Here is a 22,768-nt window from a genome sequence, read left to right on the forward strand (position 1 = left end):
CTGCTCTAAACCTGGCTTCTATTCTCATCCCTGCACTACAATCTGTTTGGCTCTCTCATTGTGCAGACACCACTGTTGGTGAGAGCTATGCTGTTTGTATAACTAACATAGATATCATTTGTATAGATTAACTTCACTGTTAAAAAATTCCAGTGTTACGGTAGAGGGTGATGTTTTTCTTAATTTGGTTGGGTTTTGGGTTTTTTGGTTTGTCTTTTTCTTGGATCATTAGTGGATCTTAGTTGATGAAAAAATATGTTTGTCTACCAGTCTGGAAACTCCCTTGAATGTCTGCTACTTTCTGTATTACAGAGCTGTAGAATTATTGCACTGAATAGTCTCCTACCACTTGTGAAAGTGCCATAATGTTTGTGTCTCAGTATAATTCTTTATTAATTCTAAGGTAGTTTGGTTCTGTACAACTGTAGACTGTCAGAAAAGAGAAAGTTACATCCATAATCCCATAAAAATATTCTAATAAATACTGACTGGTTTTGCATTCGGTAGTTGTTATTTAAATATAAATAACTAATATTTGTCCCAGACCATATGACTCCAAACCTGATGGAGGTCCATTGTCTTTAGTGGAAGTGCTTTATAAGAACTGTACATGTCATAAGCAAAAGTTTGGTGAAATGTACAATTTGTATTTTAATTTAAACATTTCAGTGCATAGAACCAAATCAGCCTTTCAAAGCTTACATGAAACAGCTGCTACCCAAGCGTTTCCATTATTCCTATAACGACCGGATTGAACCATTGACCTTTTATTTAGACTCCCAATGGCAGCTTGCTAGGTAAGATACAGTTTTCAATACTTGATTAGATAGCAAATAATTTCTTGTTTTCTTACAGCTTGTCTCTTACAGATGCTTTATCGTCCAGTGATAGGTATTGGAACATGGTATTGTTGTTTGCCATAGCAAAGGGACATTGCAAAGAAACAGTGCATGCTTTTCTCTGCAGTTTTTGCTGGCCTGAGGCTCAGTTCTCAACTTGTAGCTATAGATAACTCTCCTTGCTGAGTATGCAGGTAGTGGCAGGCTTTGTGACACAAATGGTAGAAACTAAAGTCCCCTTGGTCAGGTACTTGAGCACATCTTGCCGTGCTTTAGAAATTTCTAAAGTGAGTCATGAAAGCTAAGCATGTGTGTAACTACTTGGCTGAATCCATCTTGTGTGTGATCTGCTGGCATACCTTAATTTTACTGAGCCGGCTATTGTTAATTACCTTACATGTTCTGACCAATGAATTTAAAACTCCCAAAATAAAGGCATCTGCTATAATATAATTTTGAACACCTCTGTGGTACTCCAGGGCTTTTGTCATGAAAGATTTTTTCAGTCCATATATTCAGTAAGTCCTATTGTATAACACCCTAAACCTGTACAAGTTGTGCAAATCAGGTTTGGGTTACTAGAACTGTACACATTTAAATAATATGTGTGGACATGGCATACATTGGAGATTTGTTTTTATTAGACAGTAAGGTGTTCAGCCGAATGCTCTAAATTTCATTAGAATCTTCATTAAAAAAAAAGAAAAAAAAATCTTAAGAACCTACTTATATAAAGTACTGTAAAGTTGTGTTATCCAAATAACAGTGAAATGAAAATCTGTTATCCTGAGAACATTTTGTTCACATGTCATCTGATCTTTGAATTTAAATGACTCTGATGGACACTTGACAGTTTCAAAGGGGATAACATTTGCAGAAAAAACTATCATTCTGGTTTTAAATTTTAATTTTAAATTTAAAAACATTTGCAGAAAAAATTACCATTCTCTTTTAGAGCTTAAAGACCTTCTATTACCTATGGACAAGCCTCTAAGAATCTTTAAATATAGAAGTAAACAGTGCATCACTGAATGCATTTTATACTGATATGATTTTTAAAGTGTGAGTTACATAAACTGTGAATTTTTAATAGGAAACCACTTGAGATTAAAAGCTGCACAGGTGGATTCCATGGCTCAGACAATCGCTTCCCCAGTATGCAGGTGAGACTCAAATTTATGCTAGCTCTTATTTTCAGCTCATTCTGTTTCTGGATGTTGTGTTTGTTGGGTCTTGAGATATTTATTTTTTTTAAGATCTGTGAAACTATCTGCAATTATAGAAATCAAGCATTTGTAGGATTGCTGTTGTGACATGTTGGGTAACCCAGGGTAGGTTATAAGAGTTGGGCAAAAACCCAGCAGGACTTACCCTTGGGGATTTCACTGTGCTGGTAAGAGTATAAAGTTGTTCCAAGTTCTTTTGTTGTATCACTGAAAGCAGGAAAAGAGAAACCATCTCATCCTCACAGTAATTGTAGATTTTAAGAGAATTCATATTGGAAGGGACCTCAGGAGGTCTCTAGTCCCACCTCCAACTCAAAATAGTCAGCTGTGAGATCAGACCAGATTACTCAGGGCTTTATGCAGTTGCATCTTCAAAACTGCCAAAGGCAGAGGCTTCGCAACTTCTGACCAACCCTTTCCACTGCCTGACTGTCCTCCTGGTGTAAATGTATTTAGTTATAGCCAGCCAGAACCTTTCTTGTTCAATTTATGCCAGTTCTCTCTCTGCTTTATACTGCATAGCACTGAAGAACATGGCTCTGTCTCCTTGATGACTTTGTTGTAGGTACTAGGGAACTGCTGTTAGGTCCACCTGAAGCTGTCTGTTCTCCATGCTGAACAAGCCCTGTTCCTCTTCACAGGGTAAGAGCTTTGGGGGCCCTCCACTGAATTTGCGATGATTGTTTATTGATGTCATTCTTATGTTGGAGATGCAGTATCCTGATGTGGCATAAAGAAATGCTGAGTATAGAGCGATAATCCCTTCCTTCAACCTGCTGGCTGAGCTTCTGTTTGTACAGCATGGGATGCTGTTGGCTGCCTTTACTGCCAGGTTGTGTTGCTGGCTCATGTTTGGCTTGCTGTCCCCTATGTCACCCAGGCCCTTGCAAGCAAAGTTTTTCCCTAGCCAGTACCCTGGTCTGTAAGGCTAGTCCATTCTTTTTTTTTTTTGTGGGTTGCCTAAGAACAGAAGTAACAGACTTAAACTGCATTAAAGAAGAGTTGATTTGGTTACTAGAAAACTTTTGTAAACTATTAATGAGTAGAATAGTTTGCCCTGGAAGTTTGTGGAGCTTCCATCACAGGAATTACCTAATGACCGGTCAGACAAGAATCTTTCAGAAATAGCATAATTACTTTTGATTGTCTTTTGCAAAGGTTGACTAAATGATCTTCAAATTCTGCAAATCTACTGTGTCATGATAGATTATGTATCGCTATTTTGAGGTAGTCTGTTCAGGAGAGAGCATGTCAATCATGTTTAAAATAAGAAGAGTCACAAAATTCTTAAGTTAGAAAAGGAAAGGGATCATAGGGAGACATGAAATCAGATCCTTAGTCAGCTCCATCTAATTTGGGGAAGTCACTTAACCTATCATCTGCTTCAGTTTCTGCTTTCAATAAAATGAAAGGCAATACTCTTAATTTCAAAAGGCTTTTTTTTGTGATAAAAACCACTAACAGTTGTGAGGTACTTGTTGCTATTACAATTAATTCATGTAAAAACATCTACAAAGAGAGAACCCTGTACTGAAAAAGTTATTGAAAACAAGTTTGAGGAAAAGACCTATGTAGTCCATGTAAAGCCTTATTTTTCATGTCTTGTAGAATTATGTAGTATGGGAATCAAACTGTTTTTTTAAAAACCTGTTAGCCAAAACCTGTGTTAATTTTGTATTGGTTTACCCTTTCAGGCCTACTCTTCTTCCCCAATTTGACAATGGAAAACCTGTTGACAGGGTACCTAGTAATAGGTTACAACCAGCAAGGCTGCATGATGCCAAGTGCCAGCTTAGTATATTCTCTCTCTGCTACAGTTTGACTATTTAAACTTTTTTTCAGTATGTTGACTCTATTGAAACTGCTCGCCAGATGGGATTGTCAGTTCTTAGCATCCCTAACTGGTCTTAAAACAATTTATCCTTTTGTGGCTAACATTATAGCAGCATAAATTTCATATTCTGTAATTGGCCTGGTTCAGCAGAAAGGAGGTAGCATGTTTCTGCCTCATCTCACTTAAATTAGGGTAATTATTAGCCTACAGATTTTAGGTTCAACAGTTGCAGAATGACAACCTGCATTATGCTTTAATCTCAAAAAAAGAAGTTAGAGTTGAGTTTTTAGCCTCTCTTTTTTCCACACAGATATGAAATCTGAGACGATGGCATTGTTTGCAAACAGCCGAGATCTTATCCAGGAAGATGCTATAGAGTGCAAAGCATCCATCAGTCATTCAGTGTCTTGATACCGCAGATGGGTGCAGTCTGTTTCACTTAATTAAAAATAAGCTGAATATCTCAGAATAAGTTTAAAAACAATCTTTTTGTTTGGCAGCAGTTGAATTTGCTGCCCTTGCCTCCTTGTTCTTATTCCTCAGCAAACCCTGCTCTTTGCTAGTGTAAACTTTGCGTGGCTGCAGCTTTAAGTAGGTCGGGGAAGTGAACCAGAAAGCAAAGAGCCAGCAGGAAAAAAGAAAGTTTTTTGAGCTGACTGCTTTCCTGGATCAGGTTTGCTGTATGGCTGTGCAATAGCTTGTGCCAGTACAGCTCAGGAAGTGGTGCAAGAAGGAGAAAGAACAGCTGCAAACCAGGCATAGAAGCCTAGGATCTTGCCATTGCTTAAACCATTTAAAACATTGCTACCAACAGATGTTTTTGTAGCATTAAGTTAAAAGCTTCCAAATTGTTTACAGGGCTTGAAATGCATTGGTTATTTTGGCTCAACATTTTCATGAAATCTCTTAAAGCGTTTAAGAAAATGAATGTAACTTCTTCAAAAGCAGAGAAGAGCAAGGGACTTCAAAAAGCTGCCTTCAGTAATTTATGAAGGCAAGAATGAGATGAAATTGGGTTTTCTAATACTTTTTTACTACTTTTAAAAATTATTGTTCTATGTTTACCTTTTTTTTTTTTTTTTAAGAAAAAACATGCTTTTGACTTCATCTGTAGTATGTTAGTAAAGATTAAGTTCTTGGAAGAAAATGCCTTCTGAGTTTGAAGATATTTTCCATTTCAGCTTGTCTTAAACAGAGTTCCACTTTACTTTTCTTTGTAAATCCTAGGCTATCTTTATTGGGTTTGGACCAGGATTCAAGTTTCGTACTCAAGTTGATCCATTTGAAAACATTGAAGTGTATAATTTAATGTGTGGTAAGTACAATTGATGGGGGTCATCTTTGTTCAGTAAAGTATATAATTTGAGCATTGCAAATTATCTAATAACAGATTTTTAAGTGTCCTTAGAAATTTGTCCTTAAGACTTTGCTGCTGACTTTCACAAATAAAAAGCTGTTTGTTTTTCTGAGAAAGGTCCAGCTTCTAAATGACTGAATGACTAATGGCTGTTTAGGTCAGACTATCTTGTATCTCTCCTTTCCAGTGATCTCTGTGTATTCCTCTGGTTGCTCCAGAGCTGGCACTTTAACTCACTGTTCTAAAACTGACATCAAGAAGGGATATTTCTCACTCATATCTAACTAGAGGCTTTATCAGATTAATCACTCAGGTGACCTTATTCAGGCAGAACAATAAATAACAGGCATAGTAATGGGTATGGGTGCAGCTGCCAGGCAGATCATGTTCAGAAAGCCTAAGTCAGTTACCCCCTCTGCTTTTTATGCACTTGGACAATACCTTGTATTTTGCTGTGTGTTTTTTTCTTTGTTGATATCTCTTATCATACTTTTTAATTTTAGCTACTTGATATAAATAGGCTTTTAATTCAGATAAAATTTATCTTTTTTTATTTTTGTTTGTTTGATTCATATAATAAGCCTTCTCCCAAATTCTTCATTGTATGTGTCACTCAGTTTTTTGTATTTTATCTTTTCATACTAGATTTGGATGTTTCCTTGTTCATTCTCATTGTTGAATACAACCAGTGTTTCAAGCAATGCTTTTTTTTTTGTCTTTTGATGGACTGCATCTGTCTTGTTAGCCTGTAGGCCCATTGTTTTGGAGTCTGGCTCTAGAGCTAGCTGTCTCATTCAGTAGTCAGGTTTCCTGTTTCTCACCTGTTCATGGTGTCACTCTAGGATTCATGATTGATTTCTGTTCCATGCAGTCTGTTCTGTATCTGCGGATCACAGACAGCCCACTCCATATACAGATAATCTTCACTTTATTTTCTGACATTGTACAATACACTGCACCAGTGAAGTGGTGTTTTTTTTCTGAAAATTAGATGCCTTGCAAGCCCTCTTTTCCCCTTTTAAAAACACAGTGTTACTGTGGCTCTTTGTTCCTTTATCCCTTCTTCATTCAGTATTTCATGGTTTCTCCAAAAGTCTATCACTAGTTCTAACACTTTCTGTTCATTTATTCCCCTTGAGGTCTTCACCTGTTTTCCATTATTTTCTGCCTACTTCTCTCTCTTGCCAGGACTTATACTTGCTCTAACATCTGCATCTGTGAGAGACAAAATATTACCAAAGGGTTTGGTCCAGAAAACACTTAATGGGAGCACAGCATATGCTTGAGATCAGTGACGATATTCAGGTATACCACATTTAAATCATGTGTTTAAATTCTTTTCTGGAATAGGAAATAGGGCAGTGTCAGGAAGTGTGTCTCAGGCTTGTATGCTTTGATGTTTTCTCATGTCATGGTTGATGATGGTGTTGGGCCCAAAGAGTTGTGGTTAATGGAATTAAATCCAGTTGGCAGCCTGGTCACAAGTGGTGTCCCCCAGAGCTCGGTTCTGGGCCCACTCCTGTTTAACATCTTTATTGATGATCTAGACAAGGGGATCGAATGCACCCTCAGTCAGTTTGCAGATGACACCCAGTTGGGTGGGAGCGTTGATCTGCTTGAGGGTAGGGAGGCTCTGTAGAGAGATCTGGACAGGCTGGAGCCATGGGTTGAGGTCAACTGGAGGAGTTTCAATAAGGGCAAATGCCGGGGGCTGCACTTGGGCCACAACAACCCCCAGCAGCACTACAGGCTTGAGGAGGAGTGGCTGGAGAGCTGCCAGTCAGAGAGGGACCTGGGGGTGTTGATTGACAGCTGGCTGAACAGGAGCCAGCAGTGTGCCCAGGTGGCCAAGAAGGCCAATGGCATCCTGGCTTGTGTCAGCAATAGCGTGGCCAGCAGGGACAGGGAAAGGATCTGACCCCTGTACTCGGCACTGGTGAGGCCGCCCCTCGATTCCTGTGTTCAGTTTTGGGCCCCTCACTCCAAAAAGGACATGGAATGACTCGAGCGTGTCCAGAGAAGGGCAACGAAGCTGGTGCAGGGTCTGGAGCACAGGTCGAACGAGGAGCGACTGAGGGAACTGGGGGTGTTTAGTCTGGAGAAGAGGAGGCTGAGGGGAGACCTCATCGCCCTCTACAGCTCCCTGAAAGGAGGTTGCAGAGAGCTGGGGATGAGCCTCTTTAACCAAGTAACAAGGGATAGGACAAGAGGGAATGGCCTCAAGTTGCACCAGGGAAGGTTTAGACTGGATATTAGGAAGCATTTCTTTCCAGAAGGGGTTGTTAGGTGTTGGAATGGTCTGCCCAGGGAGGTGGTGGAGTCCCCATCCCTGGAGGTGTTTGAGAGTTGACATAGCACTGAGGGATATGGTGTAGTTGGGAACTGTCAATGTTAGGTTAATGGTTGGACTGGATGATCTTCAAGATCTTTTCCACCCTAGATGGTTCTGTAATTCTGTGATCTTGAACCACCTTCTTGTGCCTCCCTAATCTGTTCTGTGTATGCTTCATGAGAGGATTAGACATCTCTTGCTGGTGTCTCAGTGAAGCAAGTTCAGTGACAAAGTCAGATGTTTTAAGTGTGGTCATTGAGGTCTAGTTTTTCTCCATCCACTATAAAGAGGATAAGAGGAACAGGATGTGCAAAGCCAGCACACATACTTTCAGACAGAAAATGAAGTGAGGTGACTTAGTCAACCATTTCTGGGGTGTTGTGTATTCCTGGATACTCCACTTAAAATAACAGGAACATAACAGTGTAATTTAGCTGTTGAAATGGGGACCCAAGTTCTGTAGCTGGTTTTGATGTGTTTTTTTCATTGGAGCAGGGACTACTAGGATTACAAAGGTTGTTTTATTCTTCTTTCTAAAGCAAAACAGCTTCATCTGAAGGGAATGCTATTAACATATCCGAGTGGCACAGTGCAGGGAGAAGTGTGTTCAGTTCCTCATGTAGGAAGAGAAGTTCAGTTCTAACTCTTGTGCCCTAGGTGAGTGATCTAGACACCAAGCTTTCGGATACAAGTGTGTCTCATCACCTGCTGTTTTCAGAACATCTTATTTTGTAGATTCTGTATGAGTTGAGTGGAGGAACTACAAATCCATGAATGTTAGCAAGGATAATAGGCCTTGATCTATTCAGTATTTTGAAGGTGTCTGAAGCATCTCCAAGCATTGGTGGTACGCAGCTTTCAGTTGAGTTATTTGAATACATAGCTGTTTATGGGGTAGAGTTGTTTTTGTGGTTAGACTACTTTGCTGAGAATTTTGAAGCTTATCATTTTAGACCTAAGTGACAAGCAGAAACCTGTGCTTTGTCTTGGTTCTTTTATGGCTTTACCCTTTAGTGGTGCTTATTCTCTGAAGCTTATGTATTTAATTTCCAGATAATTGAATCAAACCAAAACAAAAAAGAAATCAAAACAAAAAGCTTCCAGTTTTATTCCTAAAGCATCAATGTTACGGAGTCACTAACTTTGTGTTAGAGACTCACATTCTGCCCACCACTGCATGTTTGGTTGCTGCAAGTTCAGTTCTCCTCAGATGTAAGCCTCTGTCACTTTTTGCGTTTGTTCTGTCCCTCTTTACAAGCAGATTAATACCACCCTGAGCTCTAGTTAAAAACGTGCGCTTCCTTTTAAAGGGATTACATTGCTTTCCCTTTTGAGTGTTATGAGCAGCAAGCAGTGCAGCTTTATTGACTCACCTGTACTTGTAATCACAGTATAAGCAGCAGTGTATTACAGTCTTTCTCATCCTGTTAATATCACTTGAATTCTTTCATAGATTTGCTTGATTTGAAACCAGCGCCAAACAATGGAACTCATGGACGCCTAAACCATCTTTTAAGGAACCCTGTTTACACCCCTCACCATCCCAAAGAAACAAGCCACCCTTCTGAATGCTCTGTGGTGGGACAAAGAGCCTTTTCAGTGAGCCTTGGCTGCTCCTGCAGGACAGGGGTAAGTACTGAAATGGTTAAAGTTGTGGAGGCAAACATCTTGTATTCAGAAAATGTGTTGTATTCAGAGTTGAAACACTGGATTCTCCGGTGTTTACCTGCTGGTTTTGCAGTCCCTTACTACTGGTTTCAAAATCAAATCTTGCCTGGGGTTAGTGGGTACTAGCCTGTATTTGTATATTCGTTTTTGTAGTTTTCTTATGTAAACTCATATTCAGCTCTGAAGAGCCTGGAAGACATCACAGATGCAAGCTTTGATGCAGAAAGCATTCAGTTCTTGCTTGTTTCACTTAATTATGTTGAAATTTCCATTCTGTGAATGTTGTGTTTTTGGGCTGCGGTTTTCAAGGTTGTAGATTTGCCTGTGGCAAAACCAGTTTGTTTCTGCAAATTCTCTGTAGCCCCTCTCCAGTAGATGTCAGTGAGTTCTGTATAGGGATAACTTACAAAGCAGATGTTACATTTGGTATTTTTAAGTGTAGTAGTGGCTCATAATATGCTCTGTAGAACACTTAGTAGAATCTCACTGGTTTTGCTTTATAATTATAGGGCTTGCCAATAAGGGATTTTCATCAGCGTTTAAATTTCACTGAAAGAGAAGGTAAGAACTTTAGATAGTAATATAAAATTGTAACAACAATGTAAGAATTAATAAAAATATGAAAAGTTTGATGTCTAAACTTCTGAGCAACTTTCAAGTACATGAGATAAAAGTTCTTCGAAACACTCACTGGAACTATAATTCTGAGATTTTCAAATACAGTCCTACTGAACCATTTCTTCTCAAATAAATGTGTCTCCTTATACATGTGTCTTTATGGCACATGTATTATCTGATATTTTTGAATTTTCTAGCACTGAAGTAATGAGCATTCCAGAATAGGAAGCAAAAGTGGTGTATGGGGAAGTGTCTGATAAGAAATCCCCGCAAATACCAACATCATGATAGCAGCACACTTTTAATGAAGCATAAGGGGTATTTTACACAGTTGAGTTGTTACACAGTCTTTAGCTGTTGCTTGTTTTACTTATGCTTTGTTTCCATTCTTTGGACATATACATGCCATGTTTGAGCTGCAGTTTGCAAGGCTGTAGGCATGCTCATGACTCGTAAAGCAAAATAAACTATTTTGAGTATGAAGCAGCAAGACAATAAGTAAATTGTGAAAAACATAAATCAAAATTAAATGTAGCCCTTGGTGCTAATACCTTAAAAGATTAAATCAATATGATTAGGCTGTCAGAGAAATAGGCTGATAGAGATCTTGCCATGTGTGTATTGAAACCTTACTTCTTACGCAAATAAACTCTGTACTTGGCGACACCCCACTGTAGCTCACTATTAAGAACTGAACTTAAATGCTCTAATAGTTACAGGCAGGATCCAGTAGTTGCTGCTTATTCAGGGCTAATTTAAGGCTTTTGTTGGTTTGTGTACTTTGTCCTGACACAAAGAGTGGATAGAGCTTTCTTTAATCTTTCCCACTAACAACAGGGCATCTTTTAAAAATGTGTCCTAGAACCCTTTTAAAATAACTGTTTCAATATTGTAACACTCCTGAGAGCAACAAAATGAAGTCCAGTTAGTACCCTTCAGTGTGCTTTCCCCTGAGCATGGTTTCACTGAAACAGACTCTGCTAATGTGTAGGTGGACACCCGAGTGCCTTACTGAACCCAGCTTCGAAGAAATATGGCAAGGTTGGGCGCATAACCTATTTCAGTTCTATTTTGTAGAAATAGGAACCTAAGGCTCTAAACCTATGATTTTGAAATGGTAGGTTTTTGGCTTGGATTATCAGTGACACCTGTCTTAGCACTGGTCTTAACAGCAGCAATTTCCTTATAAATTGTATGAATTAAGCACTTATTAATTAGGTAGAAAAATCATTGTTACAGATCAAAGAATTCTAGTAACCAGCCTAGATGCTTCTTAAAATGAGTTGATTAGTTACCTCAGTTTGCTCTCAAATTACTGTTATAACTTGATAGCCTGTAAGAACAACAAAACACTAACTGCATTTTTAGTTCTATGAAAAAAATGTGAGTTACTTGCCTTTTCCCTTGTGGGTGGAGAAATAAATATCATAATCTTGAGGTTTTTTGTGTTGTGGAATTACTTTGGAAAAAACCTGCAGCATTCATTGCTCAATTTCTTTCCCCATTTAAGACAGTTGCTTTGAGATTGCAGTTTTGCATAATATGTGGATGGTAGTGACCTGTCTAATGGAAGATATACTTTGATGCCTTCTTTATAATTCCAGTCATGTAACTATTGAAAATACTTGCATTTTCAATGGCAAAGTAATCTTTTGATATTTTAAAATATTTCCATATTGTGCTAGTTTTCCTCAGTTTTTATTTTACATCAGTAGCTCAAAAGTTGAATACCTTGGTTTTCTTTGTTTCCAATTGGCAAAAATTGAAATATTCAATGTTTTGACAAAATTGAAGTCTACTTTAGGATTAAAACCAGAAACTTTATGCTGACGCTTGATTGCAGCAAATAAATACAATAGCATGTGTTTCTTAAGACTGTTTTGTTACTTCTTTGTTTTTTCATTAAGATAAATGGTACTGAGTCTAAAGTAGTTCTGTTGCTAACTCTGCTTTACTTTTCAGCTTCTGTCTAATGACTCACCCTCTGCTGATCCCACATTTCTTCCTTCTGATACAGTTTTAAAGTCTAGTCTTTACTCTTCCATTGAATGCAGTAGTTGGCCAATAAACAGGCAGTGCCTTAGACAAGGGTCTGCTGGAAACCCTGTGCAGTATCATACATAAAACATTTGGAGATACCTTTCTCTGTATAGGAACTTTCTAAAGAGATGCAATCCATAGGAGAGAGGAAGGAGGAAGATTTTGTGACTATCACACTCATTATAAAGCAAGTCCTCGCACATTTGAAAATCCAACCAGTAGTTCACTGTATTGTTGATTTAGATCTCTATATTTTTTGGTCCTTTAAGTGTCACTTTTATATAAGACTTTGTAGTTTCTACTAAAATAGTCCCCGCAGCAGATTTCAGATCACCATGATTGGTTACTGACCCATATAAATGTTACTTAGAAGCAAATCCTACATTCTGTATTTAAATTGAAACACAAAGTCAACAAAGACTTATCTTTGCAACTAGATCCATCTCATTTTAAATGGCAAAATGCTTTGTTTTAAGTATAAACCTAATCTGTACAGTCTTAAGTTTTAATGATTACTTTATACTGCTTTGTCATTTTATTTATTGCCTTAGGATTGAAACTACACCTTTGATATAAGAATTAAAATTTTTTTGTTCCTTTACTGTGACTTCTCTGTTTCACAATTGAAAATTGAGGCAACCTTAGATGTATAAATCAATACAACCAGTTTTGATTGAAATGTAACAAACACTATTTCTGCTGCAGTTAAGAAGATAGAGAAACTTACTTTGCCCTATGGACGGCCCAGGGTTCTGCAGAAGAGACATAATTACTGCCTCCTTTACCATTACCGCTATGTGAGTGGATACAGCAAGGACTACAGGATGTCTCTGTGGAGTGCGTACACTGTTAACAAAGATGTAAGTGTATTAAGAAAGGTTAGAAGCAACCTTGAAAGGTAAAAATCTTGAATGTCAGTTATTCCTGAACAGTTCTTAGGTCTGCTCATGATACTGTATCCCAGAGAACTAAGTAGAACCACATGAGGAAAAAAAGGAGGAAATTTGTATGGGCTTTTCTTCCCTTCCCTATATTAACAAGGATTGACTTTGACTCTTTCTTGCTTGTTGGGGTGAGCTTCAGTTTTGCCTCCAGAGCAAGCAGATCCACCAGGAAGTGAGAAGCCCATTGCCATTGATACAGAAGCCCTCTGAGTCTGCACTGGCTTACTGCTTGGCAGCACAGATCTGCTCTAGCAGTCTACCAGTGCTGTCCTTAAAGTCTGGTCTCAGCATGGGTTTTGTGGTCTTAAAGCAGTGTGTGTAATGTGTCAGGATCCTTTTGAAAAAAAAAATCTCTAGACTATTCTGAACTGTTCATGCCCTGATCCAATCTTTCTCTCAGAAGATCATCCTGATTGGGGAAAAAAAGAGGTCAGTGGAGATAAATCTGATCTTTGCTGTCCTGAACTCTGTGCTAAGGTGCATATGTTCATGGAGAGCACTGATCTTGTGAATGAATATTTTTTTCAAGTTGGCCCTTTTCCATTCAGAGAAAATTTAGAAGCCACCTCATGCTTAAAAGGAATTAGGACAGTAGAGGATGCTTTTTGGTTTTATTATCTAGGAATCATAGGTTTTAGTTAGTGACCATTATAATTAAATTTAACTAAACTCTGGCATGGTTTGCTTGATCCTAAATATTTTTAGGTTAGTGGCATGAAGCAACCAGCTGCTGGAACAAGTGACCCAGTGGAGAGAGATGGCTAATAACACATCTGGCTGCTTCTGATTCCTAGCCTAAATGAACAAGTACATTTACAGTAGATCAGGTTATCTTAATGGGCACCTCTGGATTCTCTTTTGGGAGATGTTATTTTCAACTCAAATAAAATGCTGCTGTTCTGTTCACTCTATTTCCAAAATACTATGAAAGGAATGGGAAGGCTTGTTTTCTACTTACAAAAGAGGAACAGTTCTTGCGTCTTATTTAAGTTCCTTCACACCATTAAAGGCATTTGCAGCTAAATATTTAGAGTTCTGCAGTTCCCCACACTGAGAGAATTATTGAAAGTCGGTTATCTGTTTTACCATTTATACTTTCTTCTTTTTTCAACAGGACAAATGGACTTCTGCTACAGAAAATACCTCCAGCTGTTTACACAAAGATGTTCGTATTTCTTTTAATCATAACCAGACCTGTTTGTTTTACAACAATCATCCTCGCCTAACTTACGGATTCCTGTCTCCTCCAAGTAAGTACATTGCCTTCGTAGTACAGCATATCTGATTTGAATAATTTGTAATGTAGTAGGTGTAGTCATTTATAGATATTCTTGATAACCAATTGGAGTATGAAGTAGTAATTGTTGAATTGTTGCAGTTTACTGCAGTGTATGAGAAAGAAAAACATTTTAGGCACTTCAGCAGTTGATGGGTTGTCCAAGGTCATTTAGTACTTCCCAAGAGCTTTGGAACTTGTCAGATTTCTAAAGTGGCGTTTCATAGAAGAAACTGGAAGGAACGTGTAAACCATCAGTCAAATCTGGCAAGATAGTAAGTGGCAAATTCACTTTGTATAACAGGTGTTAATTGGAACCATCCAAAGTAACATTCAGGGATGTTTCATCAAGTAGAAAACTTCATTGATAAGTTTAATTTTCTATTTGAAATATAGTGTTGTGTGCCATGTGTGGTTTTGGTAAAGCGATTCAGCATTGATCTGAATAATGTAGGTCTGATTCTCAAACTTAAAGTAATAAGTACTTAGTAAAGTACTTAGCTGTTTACAGGTGGTTAAATTTTTTGTGAACTGTTGCTGACCTGATTTGAAGCATTTTACTTTGACTTTACTGCATAAAGTATGGAATAGTAGGTTATTTAAGCATCCACATCAAGTGTAATTTACAAAGTTCCGACAGAGCTCCTATTTTTATGCCTAGATTCTTCAGTGAGAACAAGTTGGTCTGACACTCATGAAGTGTATTTTATTCCCTTCCGCACAATTCAAATGTCTGTCCTGATTATTTTTAAATCTCATGAAAATTTATCCACTCTATATCTTAAGAGTGCAATTGCTCCTGATGCTGCTAAGATTATTTTGGGTAGGATCCAGCATGTAATGAGGTTAGCACTTAGACACACATCAGCTTTGGAAAGTGAAGTTAGGTCAGCTCTACCTTAATGTTATTACAACGATCTTTAAAAGCATAAAAATGCAAGTTTAAAGTAACAAATTCAAGTAATGAATTGCTTTTTTTGTTTTAGATTTTATGACAGATGCAAAGAAACCTCACTATGATGCCTTGCTTACCAGCAACATTGTGCCAATGTATCCTGCATTTAAAGGTATTTTATTTGTATACATATTTTGTGTGGACAGTTGAATATAAGAGAGACTGCTGATTTTTTGCTTGCTTCCAAACCACACAAATGATCCCTGTTTCACCTTCCTCGGTAAAAATAAGACCTCCCCTGACTGTGGGTAAGCACCTCAATGAAAATTTTCTTGAGGTAGGATTATCACTCTTGTGAAACAGGCCCACCATTGTGAGCTTATGGTTCCTAATCAGCTGGAATATTACATGGGAGCATAGTGTAAGTGTCTCCATTTAATGTCTGACATTTTTGCTTGCATTTTCCTACCTACCTAAACATGTTTTTTTACTGAATATCTACTAGAGAACCCAGATACCATATATAATTTGTTGAGTTAAATTAATTTCCAGTTTAGGAATGTCTTCTAAACTCAGATGATTTTCCAGGTTGGGATTTAGGATCTCAATCACTAAGAAAACAGAAGAATAATCATGTCTCTAATAGAAAATAGATGAAGACATGGGATTTTGAGATGGTTGGCTGAGGGACATTAGGCATATTCCTGGTGAAAAAGGAGGATAACTATGGCACTAACTCTGGGCAAAAGATATGTCCTGTTTTGTAATGGAATAGTGGTCAACTGTAACTAAAAATATCCTATTGGTAAGATGCTTTGCAGCTCATAGGTGTGGGTGTACAAGCTAGCCAGGCCAGCCTGATAGTGAGGCAAGACACAGGCAGGCATGCTTTTCTCTCAGCTTTCCTCCTCTAGCCTCTCTGTGATTTGAATTTCGAGGAAAGAAACCCAGGGCCACCAGGGAGCAACATCACTGTGCCTCAGTCAGGTTTGTGCTTAGGGTGACTGTGAAACCACAATGTCAGGAGATACTGCAGTGCATGCTGCTGCTCAGTTAAAGCTGCAACCTTTAAACCTCTGTAACTTTTATTTTCCTAGTTTATCATGTCTGTTTATACTCCACTGAAAACTATGCAGAGTTGTATTTACAGCTTCTAACTTGGAACTTATGTTTCCCACTTCCATTACTGTGTTTCAGTGTTATGGAACTACTTCCATCGATACCTGCTACCTGAATATGCTGCAGCCAGGAGCGGTGTCAATGTAGTTAGTGGTCCAGTGTTTGATTATGACTCTGATGGACACTATGATACCCCAGAAAAGGTGAAAAGGTAGGAACCTTTCTCATTCTATCCTTTGTTTTTCTTCCAGTAGTGGTCAAAAGGTAGTTATGGTGCTTGTTATCTAGGAAAGGTTATGTCAATTCAGAAAGACAGGCAAATGGTCCTAAGCAGATACAGAAACATAAAGCTAAGAAATAAGCAACAAGCACAAAGAGAAAGTTCACCCTCAAAATGTGTCATCCTAAAACTTGAAGGTGAAGTGTAAGAGAAGCTGTTGCATGTGAAAGAACATCTGCTGACCTGAAATCTTATGACATTGCCTCTAGGAGTGGATGAGGCAGGGGCTTATCCCTGGAAGTCATGGCTGACACTTCCTGAGCTGGCAGTGTTCCACTATGAAGTTGTGAGTACAGGTACACTGGTTAGCAAAACTAGTTCAAGCCAGCAGGCACACAGTTTTCTGAGCTCAGGCTGAACTCTCCATCTACTCTGGATGCTTACTCATTTTAATGATAAGTCAGTTTGTTGTTATACCTCATCAAACGTTATTTAGATCAGCCTACAAGCCAAACTTGATTTGCAAAATAGTAATCTGGAATTTTCCTTCAAGGCCTAAGCTTTCTTTGGGCTTAATAGGTGGATTGCTAAAATTGATATGCCAGAATATATCTAGCTGCTGGCACTTATTATTTGTGCAAGTATGATTTGGTGGATTTACAGAAAGACCTTTGTGTTTCAGGCACCCTGGTAATTCAGAAGTTCCAGTTCCAACGCACTTCTTCATTGTGCTGACTAGTTGTAAAAATACTTCTGAAACTCCTCTGGAGTGTGAAGGGTCTCTAGATGCCTTGTCTTTCATTGTGCCTCACAGAGAAGACAACAGTGAAAGCTGTGCAGTAAGTAGTCTTTTCAGTCCCCATAAACATCTGAAGTCAGGCTTGAGCTTGTTTTGCTTGGATATCAGCAATTAACTAGTTAAAGACTGTAGAAACAATACAGTCTATCATGATCATCTTGAGAAAGAAGACAATATTTTTGTAAATAGAATTATGTTAAAGTCTGCATATATGCTCAAATGGGAAAATCAAGTTCCCTATTCAAAGAGAAGAACTTAAAGAGCTAGCGGGGTCGAGTCAGAGTATGTTGAGACCATCACTGGGATACATACATAGATTTCCATAGTGCATAGAGCCAGTCAGCAGTTGAGAATGATGAAGAGGTTCTAGGAGAAGATGAGTCATCTACAAAGAAGGGTCAACGCTAGGCCAAATGCATACCCAAAAGGAGAAGACTCAGGTGTTTCTGAAGCACACTGGTTCCTTCTTGCTCAGGTACCTTGGCATTGTGATGGGAATACACATAGCTGCCCTCCATATAAACCAGAACAAAGCATGGAAAGTATGTAGGCCTGTCTTACAGCAAAGAATTACACAAGTCACTGCCCAAGTCAGAAATAGTTTTATAGAGATGGGGGATAGATGCTGGACCTCACCTGCCATTCCCCATTATCACCAACTTTCACTGGTGCAGCTACAAGTTCTGTATACTTGAGGAAGTAACAGCAATTACTAAGTTCAGGCAAGCTTATAAGTATGTACCACTGCCAACAGTTACTGCTTTCTGTCTTTATAAAACATCAAAATGTCTTTGAGTAATTGATTAAATGTATGTCAGAACAACAAAAAAAAAAGTTTTGCAACCCATTTTTTCCTCCTCTGTCCCAATAGGATGGCAAGTCTGAGTCTATGTGGGTTGAAGAGAGAATGAAGTTTCATACAGCTCGGATCAGAGATATAGAATTACTTACTGGTCTCAGCTTCTATCAAGACAGAAAACAGCCAGTATCTGAGATTTTACAGTTGAAAACATACTTACCAACTTTTGAAACAGTTTGATTTTTTTCCTGTGGAATCTTGTTATCCATTTCACAACAGATTTGTAAATAGACTGTTTTTAATTAATGAAAACATTTTTTTGAAAATAAGCTGGAAAAATTGAGAACTCTTGACCAAAATTGCCAGTAGGGAGGTGAGTGAGTGCCATAGTTGTATCTCAGGGACTCCTGATGGACTATGCATGTAACACAGGATGGCAGATCCTGTCATTCCCACTTGAATGTGGTAGAACCATGTCCATTATTAAATGCTAACAGCATTTGATCATCATAGTCTGAGACACGAACAAAAATGTTATCTTTTATATGCACTGGAGAGGGAGAAGTTTATAAAGCATGGGTTATGATCAATGTTCTACTTTAAAATGTAGATAATTAGGAAATACAGTTCTGGGAAATAACTACATTCATGGTGACAGCACCTCTCATTCCAGTTTTCTTTGAAACATGAATTACATTCTGAGCTTTAGGTCTCAAACGATGCAGTGTTACGGTGCAAGAAGCTATACTGAGGTTAGTAAGACCGGTAACTGAAACTTCTCCAACACGGAAAAGACGCCTGGCTAAAGCTGCTCGCTGGGAAGCCTTGGTATGTTGCTGCCCTCTGCTGTCTCCAACACTGAAGGAGAGTTTGAGGCACAATTTTCATGTTTTATACGCATCCTCAGCATGAGCAGATAGATGATGCGTCAGGTCACCTCCAAATCAGAAGTTAATTCAGGAATATCTTTGAGCTCCCAAAAATAATTACCTTGCTTCAAATTCAACTTAGATTTAATGAAAAGATTTTGCTTTCCTGAAGCAAAGATGGCTTTTTCAAATTGGTGCACAGTTTTGTCAGCTCTGGTCTTGAAATCCCGATTTTATCAAGAAAAAATAATACTGAACTAAGATTGTTGCCTTAGTTAGACTGGTAAGATGATCTTTAATGGCACATCTCATCACTACCATAAATGTCCGCAGGCCATTCAGTTGTCAGTTGGCAGCAAATGACCAGATCCTAGTTGTGTTTGTAGCTGTTCTTAGGGCTACATCATCCAAATTCCAGCTCACATAAGTTACCCATCTTGAATGCAGACACGGCCAGATGCAAATTCTGAAGAAGCATGTCATGAGCTTTCTTGGAAGCTTTCAGGCTACACAAACAGCTGCTACAGACACTCAGGAGTGTAGGAACTCCCTCCTTTTCCAATACACATGCTATCACCTTCGTAATTCTCCCACTCTTTCTAAAGCTGATGAGCCACAATTGGCTCTGTTATGTATAGTTTGGCTTAGTCAATTACACATTTATGTTCTTCTCATTTTAAAAAGAGGAAAATGTATCACGCACAAATGTGTTAGAAGAATGAAGAGCCTGTGACTGATCTCAGAGGCATTTTACCTTACAGCTTGGTCAGGGGGTGCCAGAGGCTGGATTCAAAGTCTGCTGAAGTCAGTGGAAACTTTTCCATTAACTTCAGTTTGAGCAGGCTGAAATCCTGGGACCATTTTTTTTCTTTTAACCAATTGTATTTTCTTGATCTTCTGTTCCAAGCATGATTTATTTTTCCCCTGAAGTAGTTTCACTGTGTGAAATTTTAAATGTGTTGTAGCAACCTCACATTATATGACTGTGACAGCATTATTCATCGTAACTGCTTTGTAACATTGCCTGTGACCAATAAAAACATCAGAAGTAGTATGCTGTTCATGACTCTGTACCAAATGCTACTGGCTAGTTAAACACTGGTGCAGAAATAGAACACTATTTCACATTATTTTTAGGAGGTGGGAAGAGAGTTTCTTCAATCCCTGCTCTTTGATTTGAAGATAACTTCTCCAGCTGGAATGTTAGTTACATTCGTTATTGGAAGGGGAAGGTAGGAAGAAAGATGTTCAAGGTGTTCTTAATTTTTTTTTTAGAACTGGTACTGTCTCTTGAATGCAAATGACTGAGGTGTTAATGTTGTCAGAAAGTAAAGTGGCGCTGGTTTCAGTTAAGAGGCAGGGGTAGCCTAGCTCCTGGGTGAAGGTGGAACAGGATAGGCTTCAAGGAAATGGCTGCTGGTTTGACCTAGGGAGAATCTCGGAAGGGGGAGCAGCTGTTGAAAGCTCTTCTAGTCATCAAGGGAGGGTAGTGGCTGAGAGGGGTTTGGGATGAGGCTTTGCCAGAAATTAACAAGTCAGCTTTGTCAAAGAAGAGAGCTGTCCTGATTTAATCTTAGTGTAAATAGTTTTGCTGCTTTTATTTCATCATCCTTGTTTTTTAGAAGCATTTGTAATGATGGTGTTGGGCCATTGTGAATAAATGCTGGTGCTAGTCATGGTATCCAGTGGCTGGTGATACCCCAGGACAGCAGATACTGGGTGGTGTTTTTGAAGCTTGATGGGCCCCAAGGAGCATGCTACAGCCACCATCAAACTTGTAATTCTGAAAAAAAAACAAACAACCCACCCAGCTTTGTCTATTTGGCTGTAAAATATTTCTGTTTCAGCTGATGTATGGTATCAGAGCTCCACTGAGTGATCTCAGTAGGTGAAGCTGGAAGGTGTCATAGCAGCGCTGTCATGACATGACTGCGTTATTCAATGAAACTGCTTCTCAGTGTCAGCTGCTGTGCACTCTGGCCCTCTCACAGGTTAAAAAGACAGTGGAGGGGCAGACTAAAGGTTGTCAGTCTGGATGTGCCCAGCAGTGTCATGTCACCAGGCCGCCTCAGGGAAGGCAACAGAAGATGCTGTTGGCTGCAGTTGGTGCCCACCCATACAGGGAAGGTGCTGACCAGTTTCCACCTCCAAAGCAATGATGTTTGCTTAGGGTAAGGAAAGGACAGCTGGGGAAGAAGAGGGTAGGGGCCTTCACAGATGTTAACAATTGTTTCAGGGTGAACAGAGCTAATTTAGTCCTTGCGACTGTTAAGTTCCGGAAAAAAGGGCCTGAAGTTGCAACAGGGGACATCTGGTTTGGGCATGGGCTGTCTAACTGTGTGATGAGTTAAGCAGTGGGGTGGACTGGTTACATAAGGTATGAAATGGGTTCTGAAATTATTTTGGGCAGGTAAGCCTCAACATATCTGAGAAGCTGATAGCTCTGGGATGGCAAGGTAGGAATGAGCAGTGGGGCAGAGGACATGTCAGGATGGTTTTGCTGCTGAAAATAATGCACGTGGAGTTGTGCCTTCAGAGTTATTGAGGTGTTACGGATTTATATTGCTGGCTGCTCCCAGCAGTAACTGTGAGGTAATTTGTTTGACTAATCTGTTACAGGTTTCTTGCTCTTATTTACCTCAGGATCTACTACATTTTAAGAAAATGAAGCAATATCTAACTGCCTGTATTTGAGGTGGGCTTGTTCTAGCAAATTTGTTCTCGACATATCCAGCATCCACTAAACCACTGTGTCCAGCCCAGTGCACAACAGCTGTCTGCTAACAGCACCTGCCAAAGGCTGCCCTGTCACATCCGGCGAGTGGGTGGCCTGGGCTTCTGCCTTTCCTTAGCCTGAGGAGATTCAAAGTACAAAATTATCCCTTTAAATACAAGATTATAAACCAGGCTCGGCAAGCTGGGAGGAGCTACTCCTCTATTGCATGGGAGGGCACCCACTTTTCCAGGAAAATGAGATTCATGGGGACCAGAAGACAAAAAGGAACGTAAAAGAAGGCCTATGTCCATGACTCTGTGGTTAGAGCACTCAGCTGTGAGGAAAGATCTCATTTCTGACCTTGCTTCTCTAAGATCTGCCTCAAAGCTCAAGCCTGTTGCTGAGGAGGCGCCTGTGCCAGGACGAATTGCCTATCATACCATTCAAGTGAATACTGAGAGGTGACAGCACCGGGAGAGACCTCTCCTACAGCAGGGCCACAGGGCAGCCGCTGTAACACTGTGCCCACAGCAGCACCACTAATGAGGTCAGGAAACCATTCCAGGGCTCACAGCAAGGGCTATGCTCAGCTCTTCTGCTGCTGTGCTGTGGTAAACTGTTTTTACCCTTCTGAGGAGTTCAGGGACAGTTGGTGTGAGTCCAGCAACTTACTAAAGCAGAAGTTTCCAAATATTTTTGTTTGGGTACTACAAGTGCCAGTGGCAGCAGCAGCAACATCTTCTGCTTACCCTTGTACACCCTGGGGCAATGTCTGGGAGGTGTTGGAGCACCACACTGAGGTGCCTTGTGTACCATGCGTGGTAGATCTACCGTAGTTCGGGAATCTATATTACAGGAAACCAGTCCAGGTTTGGCATCCTGTGACTCAAGAGTCCCTTGGAAAGGAGTCGAGTCCCTCACTGAACCACTGTGAGTCACCACACTGGCCTCGAGCCTCAAAAAAGGCTGCTATGGAGACCATGGACAAACTTGCAATAATTACGGAAGCCTGGCAACAGATTTTAGAGGATGCCGTTGCAAATTATTGTATTCCTCCTCAGCCACAACATGTGTTAAATTTGTGTTGCCCTTTATTGCAGGTTAATCTTTTATATTTTTAGTTTCTCTGCTGAAATAAACCAAATACAGGAGGATGGAAAAATTTTGAGTCACCCCAAAGCTCCTGACCTATATCCCCCTGATAAGAAGGCAGTTGA

General features: G+C 39.4%; 1 protein-coding gene across 1 annotated transcript in view; it reads left to right on the forward strand.

Annotated features, from left to right (window-relative positions):
* ENPP1 (ectonucleotide pyrophosphatase/phosphodiesterase 1) overlaps window positions 1-19,742 on the forward strand; it is a gene marked incomplete at its 5' end in the record, with an annotated part of 57,400 nt that extends 37,658 nt beyond the window's left edge. The window contains 11 exons of the mRNA XM_026844535.1: window positions 670-797; window positions 1,933-2,002; window positions 5,127-5,214; window positions 9,042-9,217; window positions 9,766-9,817; window positions 12,620-12,774; window positions 13,973-14,108; window positions 15,121-15,201; window positions 16,227-16,359; window positions 17,051-17,207; window positions 18,039-19,742. Coding sequence (XP_026700336.1) covers window positions 670-797; window positions 1,933-2,002; window positions 5,127-5,214; window positions 9,042-9,217; window positions 9,766-9,817; window positions 12,620-12,774; window positions 13,973-14,108; window positions 15,121-15,201; window positions 16,227-16,359; window positions 17,051-17,207; window positions 18,039-18,206 — 1,344 coding nt within the window. The remainder of the gene's footprint in view (window positions 1-669; window positions 798-1,932; window positions 2,003-5,126; window positions 5,215-9,041; window positions 9,218-9,765; window positions 9,818-12,619; window positions 12,775-13,972; window positions 14,109-15,120; window positions 15,202-16,226; window positions 16,360-17,050; window positions 17,208-18,038) is intronic.
* Between the last annotated feature and the right edge of the window lie 3,026 nt (window positions 19,743-22,768).

Source organism: Athene cunicularia (genome assembly GCF_003259725.1).
Source record: "Athene cunicularia isolate RWA chromosome 3 unlocalized genomic scaffold, athCun1 chr3_part1, whole genome shotgun sequence".
Taxonomy (NCBI): Eukaryota; Metazoa; Chordata; class Aves; order Strigiformes; family Strigidae; genus Athene; species Athene cunicularia.